This window comes from Mauremys mutica, chromosome 17 (assembly GCF_020497125.1).
Source record: "Mauremys mutica isolate MM-2020 ecotype Southern chromosome 17, ASM2049712v1, whole genome shotgun sequence".
Classification (NCBI taxonomy): domain Eukaryota; kingdom Metazoa; phylum Chordata; order Testudines; family Geoemydidae; genus Mauremys; species Mauremys mutica.
In genome coordinates, this window is record NC_059088.1 from 5,849,448 (window position 1) to 5,867,259 (window position 17,812).

Consider the following 17,812-nt stretch of genomic DNA (forward strand, 5'->3'; position numbering starts at 1 on the left):
GTGCCAAACAATGGAAACTTCCTTCAAATTGTGGAGCTGATGACTGAGTTTGTTGCTGTACTCCAGCAGCATCTAAGAAGAGTCACCACCCAAGAAATGTACACACACCACTACCTTGGAAAAACAGTTCAAAATGAGATCACACAGTTACTGGCAACAAAAGTTAAACAGAAGATTGTGGCACATATGAAGTCAGCAAAATATTACTCTTTTATTCTGGACTGCACACCTGACACCAGCCATACGGAACAAATTACTTTAATGATGCGTTTTGTAACAACAAAACCTAGTAAAAAGGTCCCTGCAATGGTGACTGTCAAAGAGCATTTTCTAGAATTTATTGACATTGATGATACTACAGGAGCTGGTATGACAAATGTGCTTCTTAAAAAGCTGGAAGATTCAGGAATTGCGATAGCTGACATGAGAGGTCAGGGCTGCAATAATGATGCCAACATGAGAGGAAAGAACAGAGGAGCGCAGACACGGATCCGAGAGTTAAACCCTCGAGCTTTTTTTGTCCAATGCAGTTCTCATTCTTTGAACTTTGTGGTCAGTGATGCAGCATCAGCTTTTAGTGAGGCTGCTGAATTTTTTAATGTAATTCAAAGCATCTCTGTATTTTTCTCTGCATCAACTCATCCATGGCAAATTTTGAAGCAACATCTGGGAACATCGTCTGACACTGAAACCACTGAGTGCCACACGATGGGAAAGTCGAGTGGAGGCGATAAAGTCTATCAAACACCAAATTGGGAAGATAGATGATGCCATAGTTGCCATTCTGGAGGATAATGCTATGACAGGAACTGTTCGTGGGAGAACAGTGGCAGAGGGAAATGGAATCACCAGAAACATACATAACTTCACTTTTCTTTATGGCTTAGTGTTGTGGCCTGCCATACTGTTTTAAATAAATGTTGTAAGCAAGAGACTCCAAGGTGTTGATCTTGATATATCTAGACCAATGGAACAACTGGACAGAGCAAAGTCAGACCTACAGTCTGACCGGTCAGATGAGGGATTTCAAAACGTTCTGAAGAGTGCACAGCAGTTGGCAGAGGAACTTCACACAGAAGCTATTTTCCCACCCATTCAAGAATACAAGAGTCACCGAAGATGACGACATTTTGATTACGAGACAGGGGATAATCCCATAAGAGACCCCAAACAACACTTCAAAGTTGAATTCTTTAACCAGATGCTAGATTGTGCAATACAGTCAGTTGAAGAACGTTTCATGCAGCTCAAGGAACACCGCCGCATATTTGGGATATTGTATGATATTCCAAAACTCCTCACTATACCTGAAGAAGACCTACACCAGCAATGCAGGGCGCTAGAGACAGTGTTGACACATGATGACATGCGCGATATTGATGCGAGTGATTTAGGTGATGAACCGAAAGCCCTTTCAAGATACATTTCAGCAGGATCAACTCCAAAGGCTATTCTGCAATAGATGTGCACAAATAAGATGACCATCCTCTTTCCAAATGCTTTTGTTGCTCTGCGCATACTTCTAACACTTCCTGTAACAGTTGCCAGTGGAGAACACAGCTTCTCCAAACTGAAGTTAATAAAAACACATCTTCGCTCCTCAATGACACAGGAGAGGCTGGTCGGCCTTGCAACCATCTCAGTAGAGCATGAGCTGGCCCAGACTGTGGACCTTCAGGAAGCAGTTCAAATCTTTGCATCCAGGAAGGCCCGGAAAGCACCACTTTGATTATTCAAACAGATGAAAATGCCAGTGTTTACTATGCAGACAAGGAAAGTTCCATTTGCTGTTTGGGGCGTTTGAAGGTTAAGTGTTACTTAAACTTAAAATGAACAAGGCATTTTAAGTTGTTAGTTCTCCTTTATTGGGGTAGGTAGCAGAGCCGTACCATGAGATGAGTAGAACAGGAAGAAGGCAGGATTGACACCTTTCAAAGTTTTGACCCAAGTGAGAGGGCATGGGGACATCATTTGAGCTCCCCGCCTCAGGGGCCAAAATGTTGTGGGCCAGCCCGGTTACTGCCCTACGATGAGGGAGTTTGCCGAAGGCTTTTTGGCAGTAAAAATCAGTTATGTTGAGTGGTTCTTCTCTGTTCCCTAAACCTGGGATGTTCAAAGCAGCTGAAGGGAGTTCGAGGCCCGACTCCCAGGGAGTTTCAACAGATGCTGGCCTCCTCGCTGCTGGTTTTGCCTTTGAAAATCTCCCTATTTCATTCACACACCATTCCACGAGTGGGGCTTCTTTTCCTTTACACAAACTGAGCCGCTTTATCCCTGCTCTGTCGTCGTCAGGGGGTTTTACAATGGGAGCTGGCACTTGAAATATATCTCCAGCCTTTACACGCTTTGCAGCAGATCGTGAAAGATTACAAACAATAATTGAACCCAGCTTAAAAACTCTTACCTTCAGCCCCACAACGGTTCCATTCACCTCCAAGTTCTCTGTAAATTGAAGAGATACACGGCCCCTTTCTTCTCTATATAGTCCAAAGGCGGAATCGGATTCATATATACATAGGGAGTAACAGTGAATGATTTACTGAAATGTAATATATTACACGACCCTTGTGCCTGGCCACTCCGTCCTTAAATACAATTCAGACTGACCCTTTCTCAGCCCATCAGCTTGTGTTTTATAGAACTTGTTCCATACAATCAGCTGGTTCGTGCAACAGAGATAAGAGGCGATACTCAGCTCAGTCACAAGGGTAGAGGTGCAACTGTTTACACATTAGAGGTGTTTAGCCAGTTCATCAGGAGCTGGAAATCACACAACAATGGCAAATTGACACAGTGGGGGATCTGGACCATTTACTTTAATGGAGCAATGGCCGATTGACACCAAATGGGGGGTCCACTGAAACTATCCCAAGGAAACTAAGAATGGCCATGGAGTTCGTTCCATTACGACAGCTCCCCTTCCACTCCCAGAACAGGTTGCTAAATTCCTTATCGTTAAATTGTATAAATATTAATTGTTGACACATTTTCTTCCTCGCCCCATGTCAAGGGCATTGTGGCAAAATGGGTCTTACGCACATGACGTCGCACCCAGCTTGGGGAATTTAGTTACAGAATAACTGAGCGGAGAAGAGCATTTCGGCCTTGGTTGTATTTCAGGCCAGTTTTACTCCCTGAGGTTGTCAAGATGGGTAGGGAGCTTCCAGACGCAATCGAGGTGTTAGGATCTCCAAGATGAAAACCAAGGACAGGGTAGGCCCATTACTCAGTGAAGGAGGGAAAGACAATAACGGACAATGGAAATGGCAGAGGTGCTAAATGACTTTATTGTTTCAGTTTTCACCAAAAGGTTAGTAGCAATCAGACATCTTACGTAGTGAACACCAGTGAAAATTAGGTAGGATCACAGGCTAAAATAGAGAAAGAACAGGTTAAAAAATGCAATGACAAGTTAAATGTCTTCTAGTCAGCAGGGCCTGATGAAATACATCCTAGAATACTCAAGGAGCTGACTGAGGAGATATCTGAGCCATTAGCAATTAAATTTGAAAAGTCATGAAAGGCAGGAGAGATTCCAGAAGACTGGAAAAGGGCAAATCTAGTGCCAATCTATAAATAGTGAAATAAGGACAAGCCAGGGAATTACAGACCAGTCAATTTAACTTCAGTACCCGGAAAGATAAGGGAACAAATAATCAAGCAATCAGTTTGCAAACATCTAGAAGATAACAAGGTGCTAAGCAACAGCCAGCATGGATTTGTCAATAATAAATCATGTCAAACCAACCTGATAGCTTTCCGTGACAGGTAACAAGTCTTGTGGAAGGGAGGGATGCAAGGTGGTATAACCTTGACTTTCATAAAGCTTTACATACTGTCTCACATGACCTTCTCATAAAAAAACTAGAAAATACAACCTAGATGGAGCTACGTAAGTCTAACGTCGGTACCGGGCAAATTAGTTGAAACAATAGTAAAGAATAAAATTGTCAGACACATAGAAAAACATAAACTCTTGAGCAATAGTCAACATGGTTTCTGTAAAGGGAAATCGTGTCTTACTAATCTATTAGAGTTCTTTGAAGGGGTCAACAAACATGTGGACAAGGGGGATCCGGTGGACATAGTGTACTTAGATTTCCAGAAAGCCTTTGACAAGGTCCCTCACCAAAGGCTCTTACGTAAATTAAGCTGTCATGGGATAAAAGGAAAGGTCCTTTCATGGATTGAGAACTGGTTAATGGACAGGGAACAAAGGGTACGAATTAATGGTAAATTCTCAGAATGGAGAGGGGTAACTAGTGGTGTTCCCCAAGGGTCAGTCCTAGGACCAATCCTATTCAATTTATTCATAAATGATCTGGAGAAAGGGGTAAACAGTGAGGTGGCAAAGTTTGCAGATGATACTAAACTACTCAAGATAGTTAAGACCAAAGCAGATTATGAAGAACTTCAAAAAGATCTCACAAAACTAAGTGATTGGGCAACAAAATGGCAAATGAAATTTAATGTGGATAAATGTAAAGTAATGCACATTGGAAAAAATAACCCCAACTATACATACAACATGATGGGGGCTAATTTAGCTACAACGAGTCAGGAAAAAGATCTTGGAGTTATCGTGGATAGTTCTCTGAAGATGTCCACGCAGTGTGCAGAGGCGGTCAAAAAAGCAAACGGGATGTTAGGAATCATTAAAAAGGGGATAGAGAATAAGACTGAGAATATATTATTGCCCTTATATAAATCCATGGTACGCCCACATCTCGAATACGGTGTACAGATGTGGTCTCCTCACCTCAAAAAAGATATTCTAGCACTAGAAAAGGTTCAGAAAAGAGCAACTAAAATGATTAGGGGTTTAGAGAGGGTCCCATATGAGGAAAGATTAAAGAGGCTAGGACTCTTCAGTTTGGAAAAGAGAAGACTAAGGGGGGACATGATAGAGGTATATAAAATCATGAGTGATGTTGAGAAAGTGGATAAGGAAAAGTTATTTACTTATTCCCATAATACAAGAACTAGGGGTCACCAAATGAAATTAATAGGCAGCAGGTTTAAAACAAATAAAAGGAAGTTCTTCTTCACGCAGCGCACAGTCAACTTGTGGAACTCCTTACCTGAGGAGGTTGTGAAGGCTAGGACTATAACAATGTTTAAAAGGGGACTGGATAAATTCATGGTGGCTAAGTCCATAAATGGCTATTAGCCAGGATGGGTAAGAATGGTGTCCCTAGCCTCTGTTTGTCAGAGGATGGAGATGGATGGCAGGAGAGCGATCACTTGATCATTGCCTGTTAGGTTCACTCCCTCAGGGGCACCTGGCATTGGCCACTGTCGGTAGACAGATACTGGGCTAGATGGACCTTTGGTCTGACCCGGTACGGCCTTTCTTATGTTCTTATGTTATGTTCTTATGTACGTATTATAAAGTGGGTCCAAAACCGGTTGGAAAATTGTTCCCAGAGAGTAGTCATCAGTCGTTCACTGTCATACTGGAAGGGCATAATGAGTGGGGTCCTGCAGGGATCAGTTCTTGTCCGGTTCTGTTCAATGTCTTATAAATGATTTAGATAATCACTTAGAGTATACAGAGTACACTGATAAAGTTTGTGAATGATACCAAGCTGGGTGGGGTTGCAAGTGCTTTGGAGGTTAGGATTAAAATCCAAAATGAGCTGGACAAACTGGATAAGTGGTTTGAAGGAAACTGGATGAAATTCAATAAGGACAAATGCAAAGTGCTCCACTTAGGAAGGAACAATCAGTTGCACACATACAAACTGGGAAATGACTGCCTATGAAGGAGCACTGCGGAAAGGGATTGGGGGGTCATAGTGGATCACAGGCTAAGTGTGAGTCAATAGTGTAACGCTGTGGCAAAAAGAGCCAACGTCATTTTGGGCTGTATTAGCAAGAGTGTGGTAAGCAAGACACGAGAGGTAATTCTTCTGCTCTATTCCGCGCTGATTAAGCCTCAACCGGAGTGTTGTGTCCAGTTCTGGGTGCCACATTTCAGGAAAGATGTGGACAAATTGGAGAAAGTCCAGAGAAGAGCAACAAACATGATTAAAGGTCTAGAAAACATGAGCTATGAGGGACGATTGAAAACATGGGTGTGATGTTGCACTCCACATGCTTTATGGAAGTATGCTCATGAATATGACATCACTGGAACATGCTTTATGCTAAATACCCCTTGTATGGTGTCATTAGAAAGCTTGTAATCTACTAAGTGTGTTCATCCTATTTCTTTTCATGTATTATTTTTCTCATTAGGATTCATCTTCCACTTTTTAAAGGATGCCTTTTTGCCTCTCACCACTTCTTTTCCTTTGTTGTTTCACCACAGTGGCTCTTTTTGGGTTCTCTTACTATGTTTTTTTAATTGGGGTCTACATTTAAGTTGAGCCTCTGTTATAGTGTCCATAAAAAGTTACCATGCAGCTTGAAGGGATTTCACTTTGGGGGCGCTGTACCTTTTAATTTCTGTTTCACTAACCTCCTCATTTTTGTGTAGTTCCCCTTTCTGAAATTAAATGCTACCGTGTTGCGCATCTGTGGAGTTTTCCCCACCACAGGAATGATAAATTTAATTATATTATGGTCACTATTACCAAGCAGTCCGGCTATATTCACCTCTTGGACTGGATCCTGTTCGCCACATAGGACTAAATCAAGAACTGCCTCTCCTCTGGTGGGTTCCAGGACTAGCTGCTCCAAGAAGCAGCCAATTATGGTGTCTAGAAACTTTCTCTCTGCATCCCGTCCTGAGGTGATAGGTACCCAGTCAATAGGGGGATAATTGAAATCCCCCATTATAATTCAGTTTTTTATTTTAATAGCCTCTCTAATCTCCCTGAGCATTTCACAGTCACTATCACCATCTTGGTCAGGTGGTCAGTTATACATCCCTCCTGCTATATTCTTATTATCCAAGCATGGAATTACAATCCATGGAGATTCTACAGGACAGTTTGGTTCAGTTAAGATTTTTCCTTCATTTGACTCTACGCTGTCTCTCACATATAGTGCCCCTCCGCAACCAACACCATCTGCTGCAAACAAGCTGAGGAATTAATGGACCCATCTTCCTCCAGGACACTCAGCAATTGCACAATTTCAGCCTCTGGGCCAGCGGTTGGCAAATTGGGGATGGGTGAAGGGGATGGTGCTTTCCCCAAGCTCCGCACACAAAACAAGCCCTGCCCACCCCAGATGTGGCTCCCGTTGTGCAGGTATTCACACTACTGGAGAGTCGCTCACTTCGTAGCCTGTGTTGGCTGAGTCCATTGCATGGCCCGGGGCTCCTGCCAGCCCCCCGTGGCCCTCGAAGACTCCTCGGGTGCCCGTCCCACCTCCTTCTATTGCAGGGACATCATGTAATAGGGGCTCATAATAGGGGCTCTGTGTTCCCCCCATTTCCCCTCCTGTGTACCAGGGTGTAGCGGGGTGGTCACCCGCTCCTGCCTTAAAACAGCCCGGGGAGAGGGCTGCGTCAGGGAAGGAAAAGTGGGGCTGATTGGGGAAAGCAGCCTCAGCTGGGGGCCAAACCCCAATCAGGCCGAGGCTGGCTGAATCAGGGCCCAGCTGGCCCTTATAAGGGGCAGTGGGCCAGGAGCAGGCAGGCTCCCTCCAGCTGAGGAGGGGGATGGATGTGGCTGCCTGAATGCTAAAGGGCACTGGAGTGAAGCCGGGCTGGGGAAAGGCCAGAGGAGCTGGGGAGCTCCGGGCCAGCAGCTCCCCAGGCTGCAGGGCCTTGTACGAGGCCCCTGGGGGTCCTGGGTTGCAGGGAAAGGCAGCAGGTCCAAACCTCCCTTGCCTATGATGACTGGCTTATACAGCCGGCAGTCGGCCCTAGTGGAAGGGGGCGAGATGGTGACTGGCAGTAGCCCATAGGCTGAGGCAAGGTGGGGATAGAGGGTGGGGGTTCCCCGGGGAGGGGAGATGCAGATCTGTGGGGTATTGCCTGGAGGGGCAGCACCCCAGGTAAAAGGGCACCGGGGTCCGGGAGGGACATGGGGGGGGGCCAGCAGCAAGCAGGACACCGGCCTGCAGAGGACGCTCCAATGGCTGGAGAGCTAATTCCTGGAGACAACCAGCAGGAGGCGCCGCAGGGGTGAGTCCCACACCCGCCACACAGAGTCCCCCTTTCCCCGCAATGCCAGGGGTGCTGTGTGCCCCCCATTGCTCCCCCACTCCACCATCATCCTTGTTTCTGTCTGGGAGATCAGCCGCTCAGGATGTAACATCTTAAACTCCATTGGGACGCTGGGCAGAGCTGGGCTGGGGTGGGTTGATGGGCCGGAAAATGTAAATGGCGCCACCAACTGGTTCTTTGATCTGCACCCAGTCACAGAGGTGGTTGAAAGTGTGGCTGGGCTGGCCAGACACCAACGGTTCTGTGTGACAGAATTGTCAGACACGTAGATGAACATAATTTGTTGGGGAAGAGTCAACATGGTTTTTGTAGAGGGAAATCATGCCTCACCAATCTACTAGAATTCTTTGAGGGGATCAACAAGCATGTGGACAAGGGGGATCCAGTGGATATAGTGCACTTAGATTTTCAGAAAGCCTTTGACAAGGTCCCTCCTCAAAGGCTCTTAAGCAAAGCGAGCTGTCATGGGATAAGAGGGAAGGTTCTCTCATGGGTCAGTAACCAGTTACAAGATAGGAAACAAAGGGTAGGAATAAATGGACAGTTTTCAGAAAAGAGAGCGGTAAATAGTGTGGTCCCCCAGGAGTTGTACTGGGCCCAGTCCTATTCAACATATTGATAAATGATCTGGAAAAAGGGGTAAACAGTGAGGTGGCAAAATCTGCAGATGATTCAAAACTACTCAAGAGAGTTAAGTCCAAAGCTGACTGTGAAGTGTTACAAAGGGATCTCACAAAACTGGGTGACTGGGCAACAAAATGGCAGATGAAATTCCATGTGGATAAATGCAAAGTAATGCACGTTGGAAACCATAATCCCAACTCTACATGTAAAATGATGGGGTCTAAATTAGCTGTAACCACTCAAGAAAGATCTTCCACTCAATGTGCAGCGGCCATCAAAAAAGCGAACAGAATGTTGGAAATCATTAGGAAAGGGATAGATAATAAGACTGAAAATATAACATTGCCTCTATATAAATCCATGGTACGCCCACATCTTGAATACTGCATGCAAATGTGGTCTCCCATCTCAAAAAAGGTGTATTGGAAGTAGCTCACGAAAGCTCATGCTAAAATACATTTGTTAGTCTCTAAGGTGCCACAAGGACTCCTGTTCTTTTTGCGGATACAGACTAACACGGCTGCTACTCTGAAACCTGGAATTGGAAAAGGTTCACAAAAGGGCAGTAAAAATGATGAGGGGGATGGAACGGCTTCCGTATGAGGAGAGATTAATAAAACTGGGATTTTTCAGCTTGGAAAAGAGATGACTAAGAGGAGATATGATAGAGGTCTATAAAATATTGAAGGGTGTGGAGAAAGTGAATAAGGAAGTGTTATTTACTCCTCATAACAGAAGAACTAGGGGTCACCAAATGAAATTAACAGGCAGCAGGTTGAAAACAAACAAAAGGACGTATTTCTTCACACAGTGCACAGTCAACCTGTGGAACTCCTTGCCAGGGGATGTTGTGAAGGCCAAGACCATAACAGGGTTCAAACAAGAACTAGATAAATTCATGGAGGACAAGTCCATCAATGGCTATTAGCCAGGCTGGGCAGGGATGGTGTCTCTAGCCTCTGTTTGCCAGAAGCAACAGGTGATAGGTCACTTGGTGATTCCCTGTTCGGTTCATTCCCTCTGGGGCACCTGGCACTGGCCACTGTTGGAAGACAGGAATGGGCTAGACAGCGCCCCAATCCCATGCAGATGGGCTCAGCAACGGGCAACCCGCACACAACACCACACCGGGGCTTTTATTTCGGATCCTGATTTATTCAGTGAATTTGCTAATGCACAGAGAGATTCCAGCCAGCCGTGAGGCACCGGGACAGACACACCCATGCGCTGGGCAGACCCTTGGCTATGCAGCAGCCCCTTTGCATCGCCCAGCAGCGCGGAGGGGCCTCGGAGGGGGTGCAGCTGGGACTTCAGGCCTTTGTTTGCAGACACCAGGTGCTGCGTGGGCCGTGCAGGGCGGGGGTCAGGAGAGCAGCTTCACCAGCAGCAGCCCAGTCAGGCCAGGCAGGTAGAGGGCGAAGGAGAATTTCCCCAGCGCCGGGCTGGCCCCACTGCGGGTTGTTTGGGTGGGGAGGGCGGGTTTGGGTGAGGTGTTTGTTTTGGGTGGAGTAGTGGGTGTGGTGGTGGTGGTGGTTGTAGGGGTGGGTGTTGCTTTGGGGATGGTGGTGGTTTTCTTTGTGGTAGTTGTGTCGGGGGTGGTGGTTGTAGGGGAGGTGGTGGTTGCATTGAGGGGGGTGGTTATGTTGGGGATGGTGGCGGTGGTTGTGTTGGTAGTGGTGTCGGTAGTAGCGGAGGTGGTGGTGGTTGTGTTGGGGGTGCTGTCGGTTGTAGCAGGAGTGGTGATGGTGGTGGTTGTTTCGGGGTGGTGGTTGTGTTGGCAGTGGTGTCGGTTGTAGCAGGAGTGGTGGTGGTGGTGGTTGTTTCAGGGGTAGTGATGGTTGCGCTGGGGGTGGTAGTGGTGGTGGTTGTAGCAGGGAGTGTGGTAGTGGTTTTACTGGGGGCGGGGCTGGTTGTTTCTAGAGAGGCAGCAGTTGTGGATGGGGGGTTGGTGGGTATTTTCTCCGCCAGAACAGAGGCCCCCCAAAAAAAGTCAAATGTGTACTGTGCCGTAGTCAGGATGGCTCCAGGTTTAATGACCTGGGGAGACGCTGTAGTGCAGCCTTTTGCTTGAAATGGCAAAGGAGATGAACCTGAGGGAAAAAATCAGCCTGTTATTAGGCAGGGGCAGCTCTGGTTCCTTCTCTGCCCCCAAAACCTCTGTCTCCACCATCCAGCGGTTCCCACCTCTGCCTCCCGTTCCCACCCCCCGGTGCTCTCCCTGCTCTCACTGTAACCGGCCACGGCAGAGCGGGCGTCTGGTCCCCTCCTGCCTCCCCCGTGCCCCTTTCTGCAGCTCCACACAAGACTGAAGCTGGAGTTTGGAACCAGCTGATATCCGGGGAAGGCTCCTTCCCCAGCGCACGGGCCCCCGGGGAACACGCCCGGCTCTCACCGTCTCCGGCAGCCCCAACCGCTCGGTTCAGTTATTTTATAAACACCCCAAAGCGCTGGAAGTCCTGGACACACACTGAGAACAGGAGCTTCCACACTGAGCAATAGCTTAGCCACGTTAAACATAAAGGGAGTGGGGTCTAGTGGTTAGAGCAGGGAGAGGCTGGGAGCCAGGACTCCTGGGTTCTCTCCCCAGCTCTGCATCATTGACATAACAACCCTTCCCATGGCAAGAGACTGTGTTGTCATAAATCCAGGAGCAGGGCGCCATCACTCAAGGAGCGAGGAAGGGAAAGGAAAGGAAAGGAAAACTTCCCAATTCCTCTCTCCTTCCCTCCGGCCAAAAACCCCACTAAGCCGCCCCCACCTGCCCAAGGGCCCAGCACAGACTAGTTTTCACCAGCTTTCTGGGGAGTCCCTGAGATGTGAGATTCCCGGGGTAGCTCCCACGCTGCAGCCAGCTGGCAGCATTTACCTTTGTATAGAAACCCAGTGAAATCCATGCAGTAGGTCTCATCCCCGGTACAAGGGGTGACTGAGCTGTTGCAGACAGTGAAGTTCAGAGCGAAGCAGGTCGGGCACTGCAGCCCATTCGCGGTGGTGCTCCCCTTGGGCACTGAGAACCGAGAGAGAGAGAGAGAGAGAGAGACGGTCACAGAGTGGGTTAAACTTTGTTCAAACTGGTAGATGTTCCCTGCATTGCCTGAGCAGGTGAAGGCCCCACCCCCAGCCCGACGGCATTTCTCCGTCTGTCTGTGACCCAACTATCTGTGAACGCCGCATCCGATCAGTTCCAGACCCCGGTGAGTTTGAAGGTGGAGCCTGACAGGTTCAGGGAGGTTTAGATTGGAGCCCATCCCGGCTGCTGCCCCCTCTCTCGCGTGCAGCCCTCGCCCGTCTGCTTTCACATGGGCCCCGACTGTTCCACCCCCTGGTTTGGGGACCTGACAGCGACAGGCATTTCAGTGGCGACAGAAATGACATTCGAGTGAATGGACGTTGGGGGCAGTAAAGGGGAGAAATGGGAACAAATACAATTGTGCCGGGGCTTGTCCACATCAACCATTCGACTGTGTCGGGGTGTAAGCATCTGCCAGGGTGTGAATCGACCCTGCGCCAGCCTGCCACGGCCTAGCTGGCCACGTGCACCCTGCTGATGTGCGTGAACCGTTCGTTAATGTGCTTTGAGCTGGTGCTCTTCCAAAGCGCTCGAACGGTCACGTGCATCAGCAGGCGGCGCACAGAGAGCTGGATTCACACCCCATTAAAGAGAGACAATAAAAACACACTCATAAGTTACCTCCAGGTACAGCCGAGTTACAATTATCTGTGTTGCATCGTGTAGTGTTGATCCTCACGTAATTGCCATTCCCAACAGTGAAGGAGATGGGGACTTCTATGTCACTCTTATGGTTACTCAGACACTCTTTGTAGAAGTTTGTGTTCTGTGTCCCACCTTTGTTAAAGACAGAAAACCAGGAAAGAAAATGAGAAGCTGGGAGGGGAACCTCCAGTAACAGCCGGGAGGTTATTTTACCTCCATGTTTGGCCCTGGGGCGACGCTGCTGGGATCCCACAATTCAAGAAATTAAAGAGGAGCCCGGATCGAAACTGCACCCCATATTGCAGCAGTTAGCCTGGGGTTAAAGAGTTTTGTGTGTGGATAATAGGGAGCGGTGGGGAGGTGGGTTAGGCTAAACCTTGGGTCACGGCCCACGTTAACTCTGCAGTGAGGCCGCACCCTGAGTGGGGGGAAGTTTTAATAAACCCATTTGTGACTGTGCTGGGAAAATTTCCTGAGTGTGGTCAGAGGCAGGTTGGCACGTATGGGGATTAGATAGATTAGATAGGTAGGTAGATAATGACAGAGCATGTTAAAGCTGATGCTGTGCTATGCATCCTTCTTACAGGGTAAATGGAAGGAGCCATTTGCTCTCTTTAATTCAAGGGAAGGATGAACAAAGCCAGGTCTGTAACTCAGATTTTCAGTTGCAAAGGGCAAACGTTGAGAAATAAAGGGAACCAGGGAAATCCGCCTGCCTGAAGAGCTCAGGGAGTTGAATCTCTTTAAGTCAAACGGCAAAAGGTATCTTGAATTTGCATCCCAAGCAAAGTGAAAAACGTGTACGGCAGGGCTCCAGCCCTGAGAAGGTGACTAACAGCTCCAGACAGGATTTGGGAGCAAGGCGGCAGTGTACAAGGGATCTCAGCGCCAGTTTCTTTTTTTACATGATTCAGAATGTGCATTTCCACCCAAAGCAGCTTTGCTTGTTGCAGCGCAGCCGTCCATTGTGGAGATAAAGCTCAAGGAGCAAAATCCTGACCCCACTGAAGTCAATGGAAGATTTACAAATGATTCCAATGGGGATAGGATTTTGAACCACCGAGTCTTCCAGGCGCTACGTAAGACACAGTAACGTTGCCTGAATGAATGAAGCGTCGAGCACAGACTGAGTGCTCTGTGCCGGGTGAATGTGCTTTGTTGATGGACTGTTTGGGGTTGGCCTTAGCGATGAGGATGGTGACAGACTGCGGGGTAGGGTGTGCCTGGGTTGACGGCAATATCACCTACCCAATTTAATATCTTCCGCCACGGAGAGGCAGCCACCAGTAGCCTTGTTGACTTGGCAGGTTCCTGGAGCGAAATTGCAGGTCTCCGTTAGGCCAAAGCACGTGTCACATGTCAGGATCGCAGCTGGAGAAAGAAGAAGAAGTGTTTCCTTCTTACTGTGGCGTGACAGTGTCACTCTGACACGTCCCTTAGCCCCAGTCTTCCCCCTCTGCTCCAAACAAGCCAAGGGGTTAACGGACCCGATTTCCTCCTGGACACTCAGCAATTGCACAATTTCAGCCACTGGGCCAGCGGTACGCAGGGGGGTCAGACTGGGGACAGGTGAAGGGGATGATGCTCTTCCCAAGCTCCGCCCACAAAATAAGCCCCGCCCACCCCAGATGTGGCTCCCATTGTGCAGGTATTCACAGTACTGGAGAGTCGTTCATTTTGCAGTGTGTGTTGGCTGATTCCGCTACACTCTGGGCTCTAGTGGCGCCACGAGGACCCAGAGTGCAGAAAATTGTGTCTGCTGCTGGTGCACATGTATTCTCTGTGCTCATGAGAAGGCAGCAAATCACCGGAGAGCATTCCATAGGTGGAAGAGCTTGAGATGAGACTAAGGTTAAAGGCCACCATAGATGATCAGCAGCAAGAGAAGCTTGCATCAGTCTCCCTTTGCTGGCAAAGGAGGGCAGAGGAGCCTTCGTGGGAATAAGAATTCAGGGCAGTATCCAGTAATGGTGTCCCTCAAGCCTGCTCTCTACTAACCAGGGTGATATAGATACAGTGCTCGGGGGGGTTGAAAAGTCCACGCCCTGAGCACCACAGCTAGGGCCGATCTAACCCCTGGAGTAGATGCAGGTCGATGAGTGAACGCTTCCCTAGGCCTGGCTACCGGCTCAGGGAGGTGAGTTGCCACAGGGATGGAAACCCCCGTCCATTGGGACAGGCGATGTCTTCACTCCGGGGCTCTGCTGGCCCAGCTACAGCACTGTGGCTAAGCGGCTACAGTAGCCGTAGTGTAGACAGGGCCCTGTACCCCACCCAGAGCTAAGCCCCCCTCCCTGCACATACTGGATGTTCCCCTGACTGGGGATCCGTGGGGTGTAAAGTGTCCAAGTCCGGGGGGGGCTACATGGCCACAGCAGCGAGTGACTCACCTTGTGCACTCGTAGCTAGGAGAGCAGGGAGTAGGCAGAGGATGAAGGAAACCATCCTGGTGCTGGGAGGCGCACGGGGCTGGGCTCGGAGCTGAAAGGAGCTTCTCACGACTGACACAGCGAACGCTGCCAGAGGGGAGGAGAGAGTCAAGACCAAAATGAGGATGGAAAGGGAATTGTGGCTGAGATTTGAGTAAAAAGCACCAGGGCTCAGAGCTGCACAAATAACTGATTTTTTGGTTCACTGGCAGTTCCAAAAGATCAGGAAATAAAAATCGCTTTTGGTTGAACCAAATTCTCATCCGACCAAAAAGCCGAACAAAAAGTGCTTTGGGTTTGTTTTCAGGCATTTAAAAATCATTCTTAAAATGGTTTAAATATAAATGTTGCCATCAATTTTGAAAGGACAATTTGAGTTGAAAAAATCAAAACATTTAATTCTGGAATTGTGAGGACAAAACATTTCCGTTATCCAGGATTTTTTTTCCCTTGGATTTGTTTTTGCTGCTGCAGCAATGTGGTGAAATTGACACAAATTCGCGAAATGTTTCTGTTGCCCCAAACGTGCATTTTTGGGTGTAGAAAAGTTTTGGTGAAAACATTTCTCTCAGAAACAACAAGGAGTCCGGTGGCACCTTAAAGACTAACAGATTTTGTTTTACCCACGAAAGCTGATGCCCAAATAAATCTGTTAGTCTTTAAGGTGCCACCGGACTCCTTGTTGTTTTGTGGATACAGACTAACACGGCTACCCCAGATACTTGACACCATGCATTTCTCTCAGCTCTTTCATGCCACAAACATGCCTAGTGTAGCGGGCCGGTGTGGCTCCCCTCCTCCCTGGGGAGGGTTGAGCCCCGGACACAGGAAGGGGCGGGGCTACAGAGTAGTGAGCCCGCCTCTCAGAGGGTCAGGCGGCGACCCAGAAGGATAAAAGCCGGCTCATCCAGCTCAGTCAGGCCCCAGCCACCACAGGGAGCAGACCTGCCTGAGGGAGCTCCTGATGGGGAAGTCGCTGGAGCCTCGAGCCCTTGCCCGGACTGGCCGGAGATACCCCTGACTCGCTTCTGGGAAGACCTGCCGGAGCTTCCCCGCGCCACCTATGAAGAGGAGCCACTAGGAACCTCCCCATCCCCGTGCTGCTACCCTGAGGAACCCCCGGATCAGAGTTGGCCGGACTTCCCCGAGGACCTACCCGATCTACCCCCCAGCCCGGGGCTTGAGCAACCCATGCAGTGGGACTTCCCGGAGCCAGACGCCGTGGATCAGGTAGGACCAGAGGGGGATATTGGAAGTGGCCCGGGGGCAGCCGACCTCAGTCAGGCTGCTGACCAGACCGAGCCTATGTCAGTGTGTTGCGGTCAGGATCCCCACTGACCGTCAGCGGTGCCGACCGCTGTCTAGGGCCCCAGGCCGGGACACAGTGGAGTGGGTGGGCCTGTGTCCCCCCTGCCACCCCACTCACGGGTGGCAGTTATCCCCCTCACCCTATTGCTCAGCCTGCTGCAAGAGGCCTGAGCCTTCCCTGAACTGTTACTGCTCAGCCCTGCTGCAAGAGACCTGAGCCTTCCCTGGGAACTGTTTATTGCTCAGCCCTGCTGCAAGAGGCCTGAGCTCCCTTGTACTGCTTAGTGCTCAGCCTGCTGCAAGAGGCCTGAGCCTTCCCTGAACTGTTACTGCTCAGCCTGCTGCAAGAGGCCTGAGCCTTCCCTGAACTGTTACTGCTCAGCCTGCTGCAAGAGGCCTGAGCCTTCCCTGAACTGTTACTGCTCAGCCTGCTGCAAGAGGCCTGAGCTCCCTTGTACTGCTTAGTGCTCAGCCCTGCTCCAAGAGGCCTGAGCCCGCCGTATACTGCTGATTGCTCAGCCCTGACATCAGGGGCTTGAGCCCTCCATCTACGGTTTACGGCCCCGGCTTGTGGCCCAAGGCCGGAGGCCTGGAGACTCTGACTCTGTTCCCTAGCCTTAGAGGGGACAGGACAGAACCCCCGTGAGACCAGCGGGCCGGTGTGGCTCCCCTCCTCCCCTCAGAGGGTTGAGCCCTGGACCCGCCTGTTACACTAGAAATAACAGAGTGGATCTCCAGAGTAGACCCCGGTGAGGGACTGTATCTCCTGAGATACATAGACACAAATGTTGACGGTGAGCCTTCTGGCCCCAATGAGGATGTAAGTGGTGAGAAGATGCCTCCTCTTCCAGTTAGTCAGAGTGCAGGTGACCTGGCAGCTACTGCAGCATCCATATCTCCATCTCAGATGGATGTAACCATGCACATTCCTGAAGAACAGTGTAGATCAGAGACAGTGTGGTGGAGGCGCAAGAAACAGCTACTGCTGAGTTTAGTTCCTTAAGTCTAGATGATCCAGGACTGTGGACCCACTTGAGCAGTAGCCTGAGGGACTTCCTTGTATTGCATGGGCCACAGCAAGTGAAAAGCTTCATGTTCCCCAAAGACAATGAAAATAGAAGTTTCCATCCAACACATTCCTGGCATGAAATCCCCAATGGTGACAAAGTGGAGAGGCCATGGCTTATGTACTCAAAAACCCAGAATGCTGCATACTGTTTTTCTTGCAAACTCTTCCAGTCTCATGTTCCAGGCACATTGGGTTCTACAGGAACAAAGGACTGGAAAAATCTGGCTAGAAATCTGGCATGCCATGAGAAGGCAGCAAATCACCAGAGAGCATTCCATAGGTGGAAAGAGCTTGAGATGAGACTACGGTTAAAGGCCACCACAGATGATCAGCATCAAGAGAAGATTGCATCAGAGTCTCTTTAATGGCAAAATATTCTGAAAAGGCTCGTTGCCATTGTGAGAATGCTTGCTACCCAAAACCTAGCACTGCATGACACTGCAGATCAGCTGTATGTGCCAAACAATGGAAACTTCCTTAAAATTGTGGAGCTGATGACTGAGTTTGATGCTGTACTCCAGCAGCATCTAAGAAGAGTCACCACC

General features: G+C 49.0%; 1 protein-coding gene across 1 annotated transcript; it reads right to left on the reverse strand.

Moving 5' to 3' along the window:
* Positions 1-10,109: 10,109 nt before the first annotated feature.
* Positions 10,110-14,964, reverse strand: LOC123351862 (phospholipase A2 inhibitor and Ly6/PLAUR domain-containing protein-like). The gene is made up of 6 exons (XM_044991542.1): positions 14,852-14,964; positions 13,710-13,832; positions 12,438-12,593; positions 11,613-11,753; positions 10,749-10,836; positions 10,110-10,464 (listed from the first exon to the last, which is right to left on the reverse strand). Exons 1-6 carry the CDS (start codon positions 14,904-14,906, stop codon positions 10,110-10,112), a joined length of 918 nt encoding a protein of 305 aa, XP_044847477.1. The 5' UTR covers positions 14,907-14,964.
* Between the last annotated feature and the right edge of the window lie 2,848 nt (positions 14,965-17,812).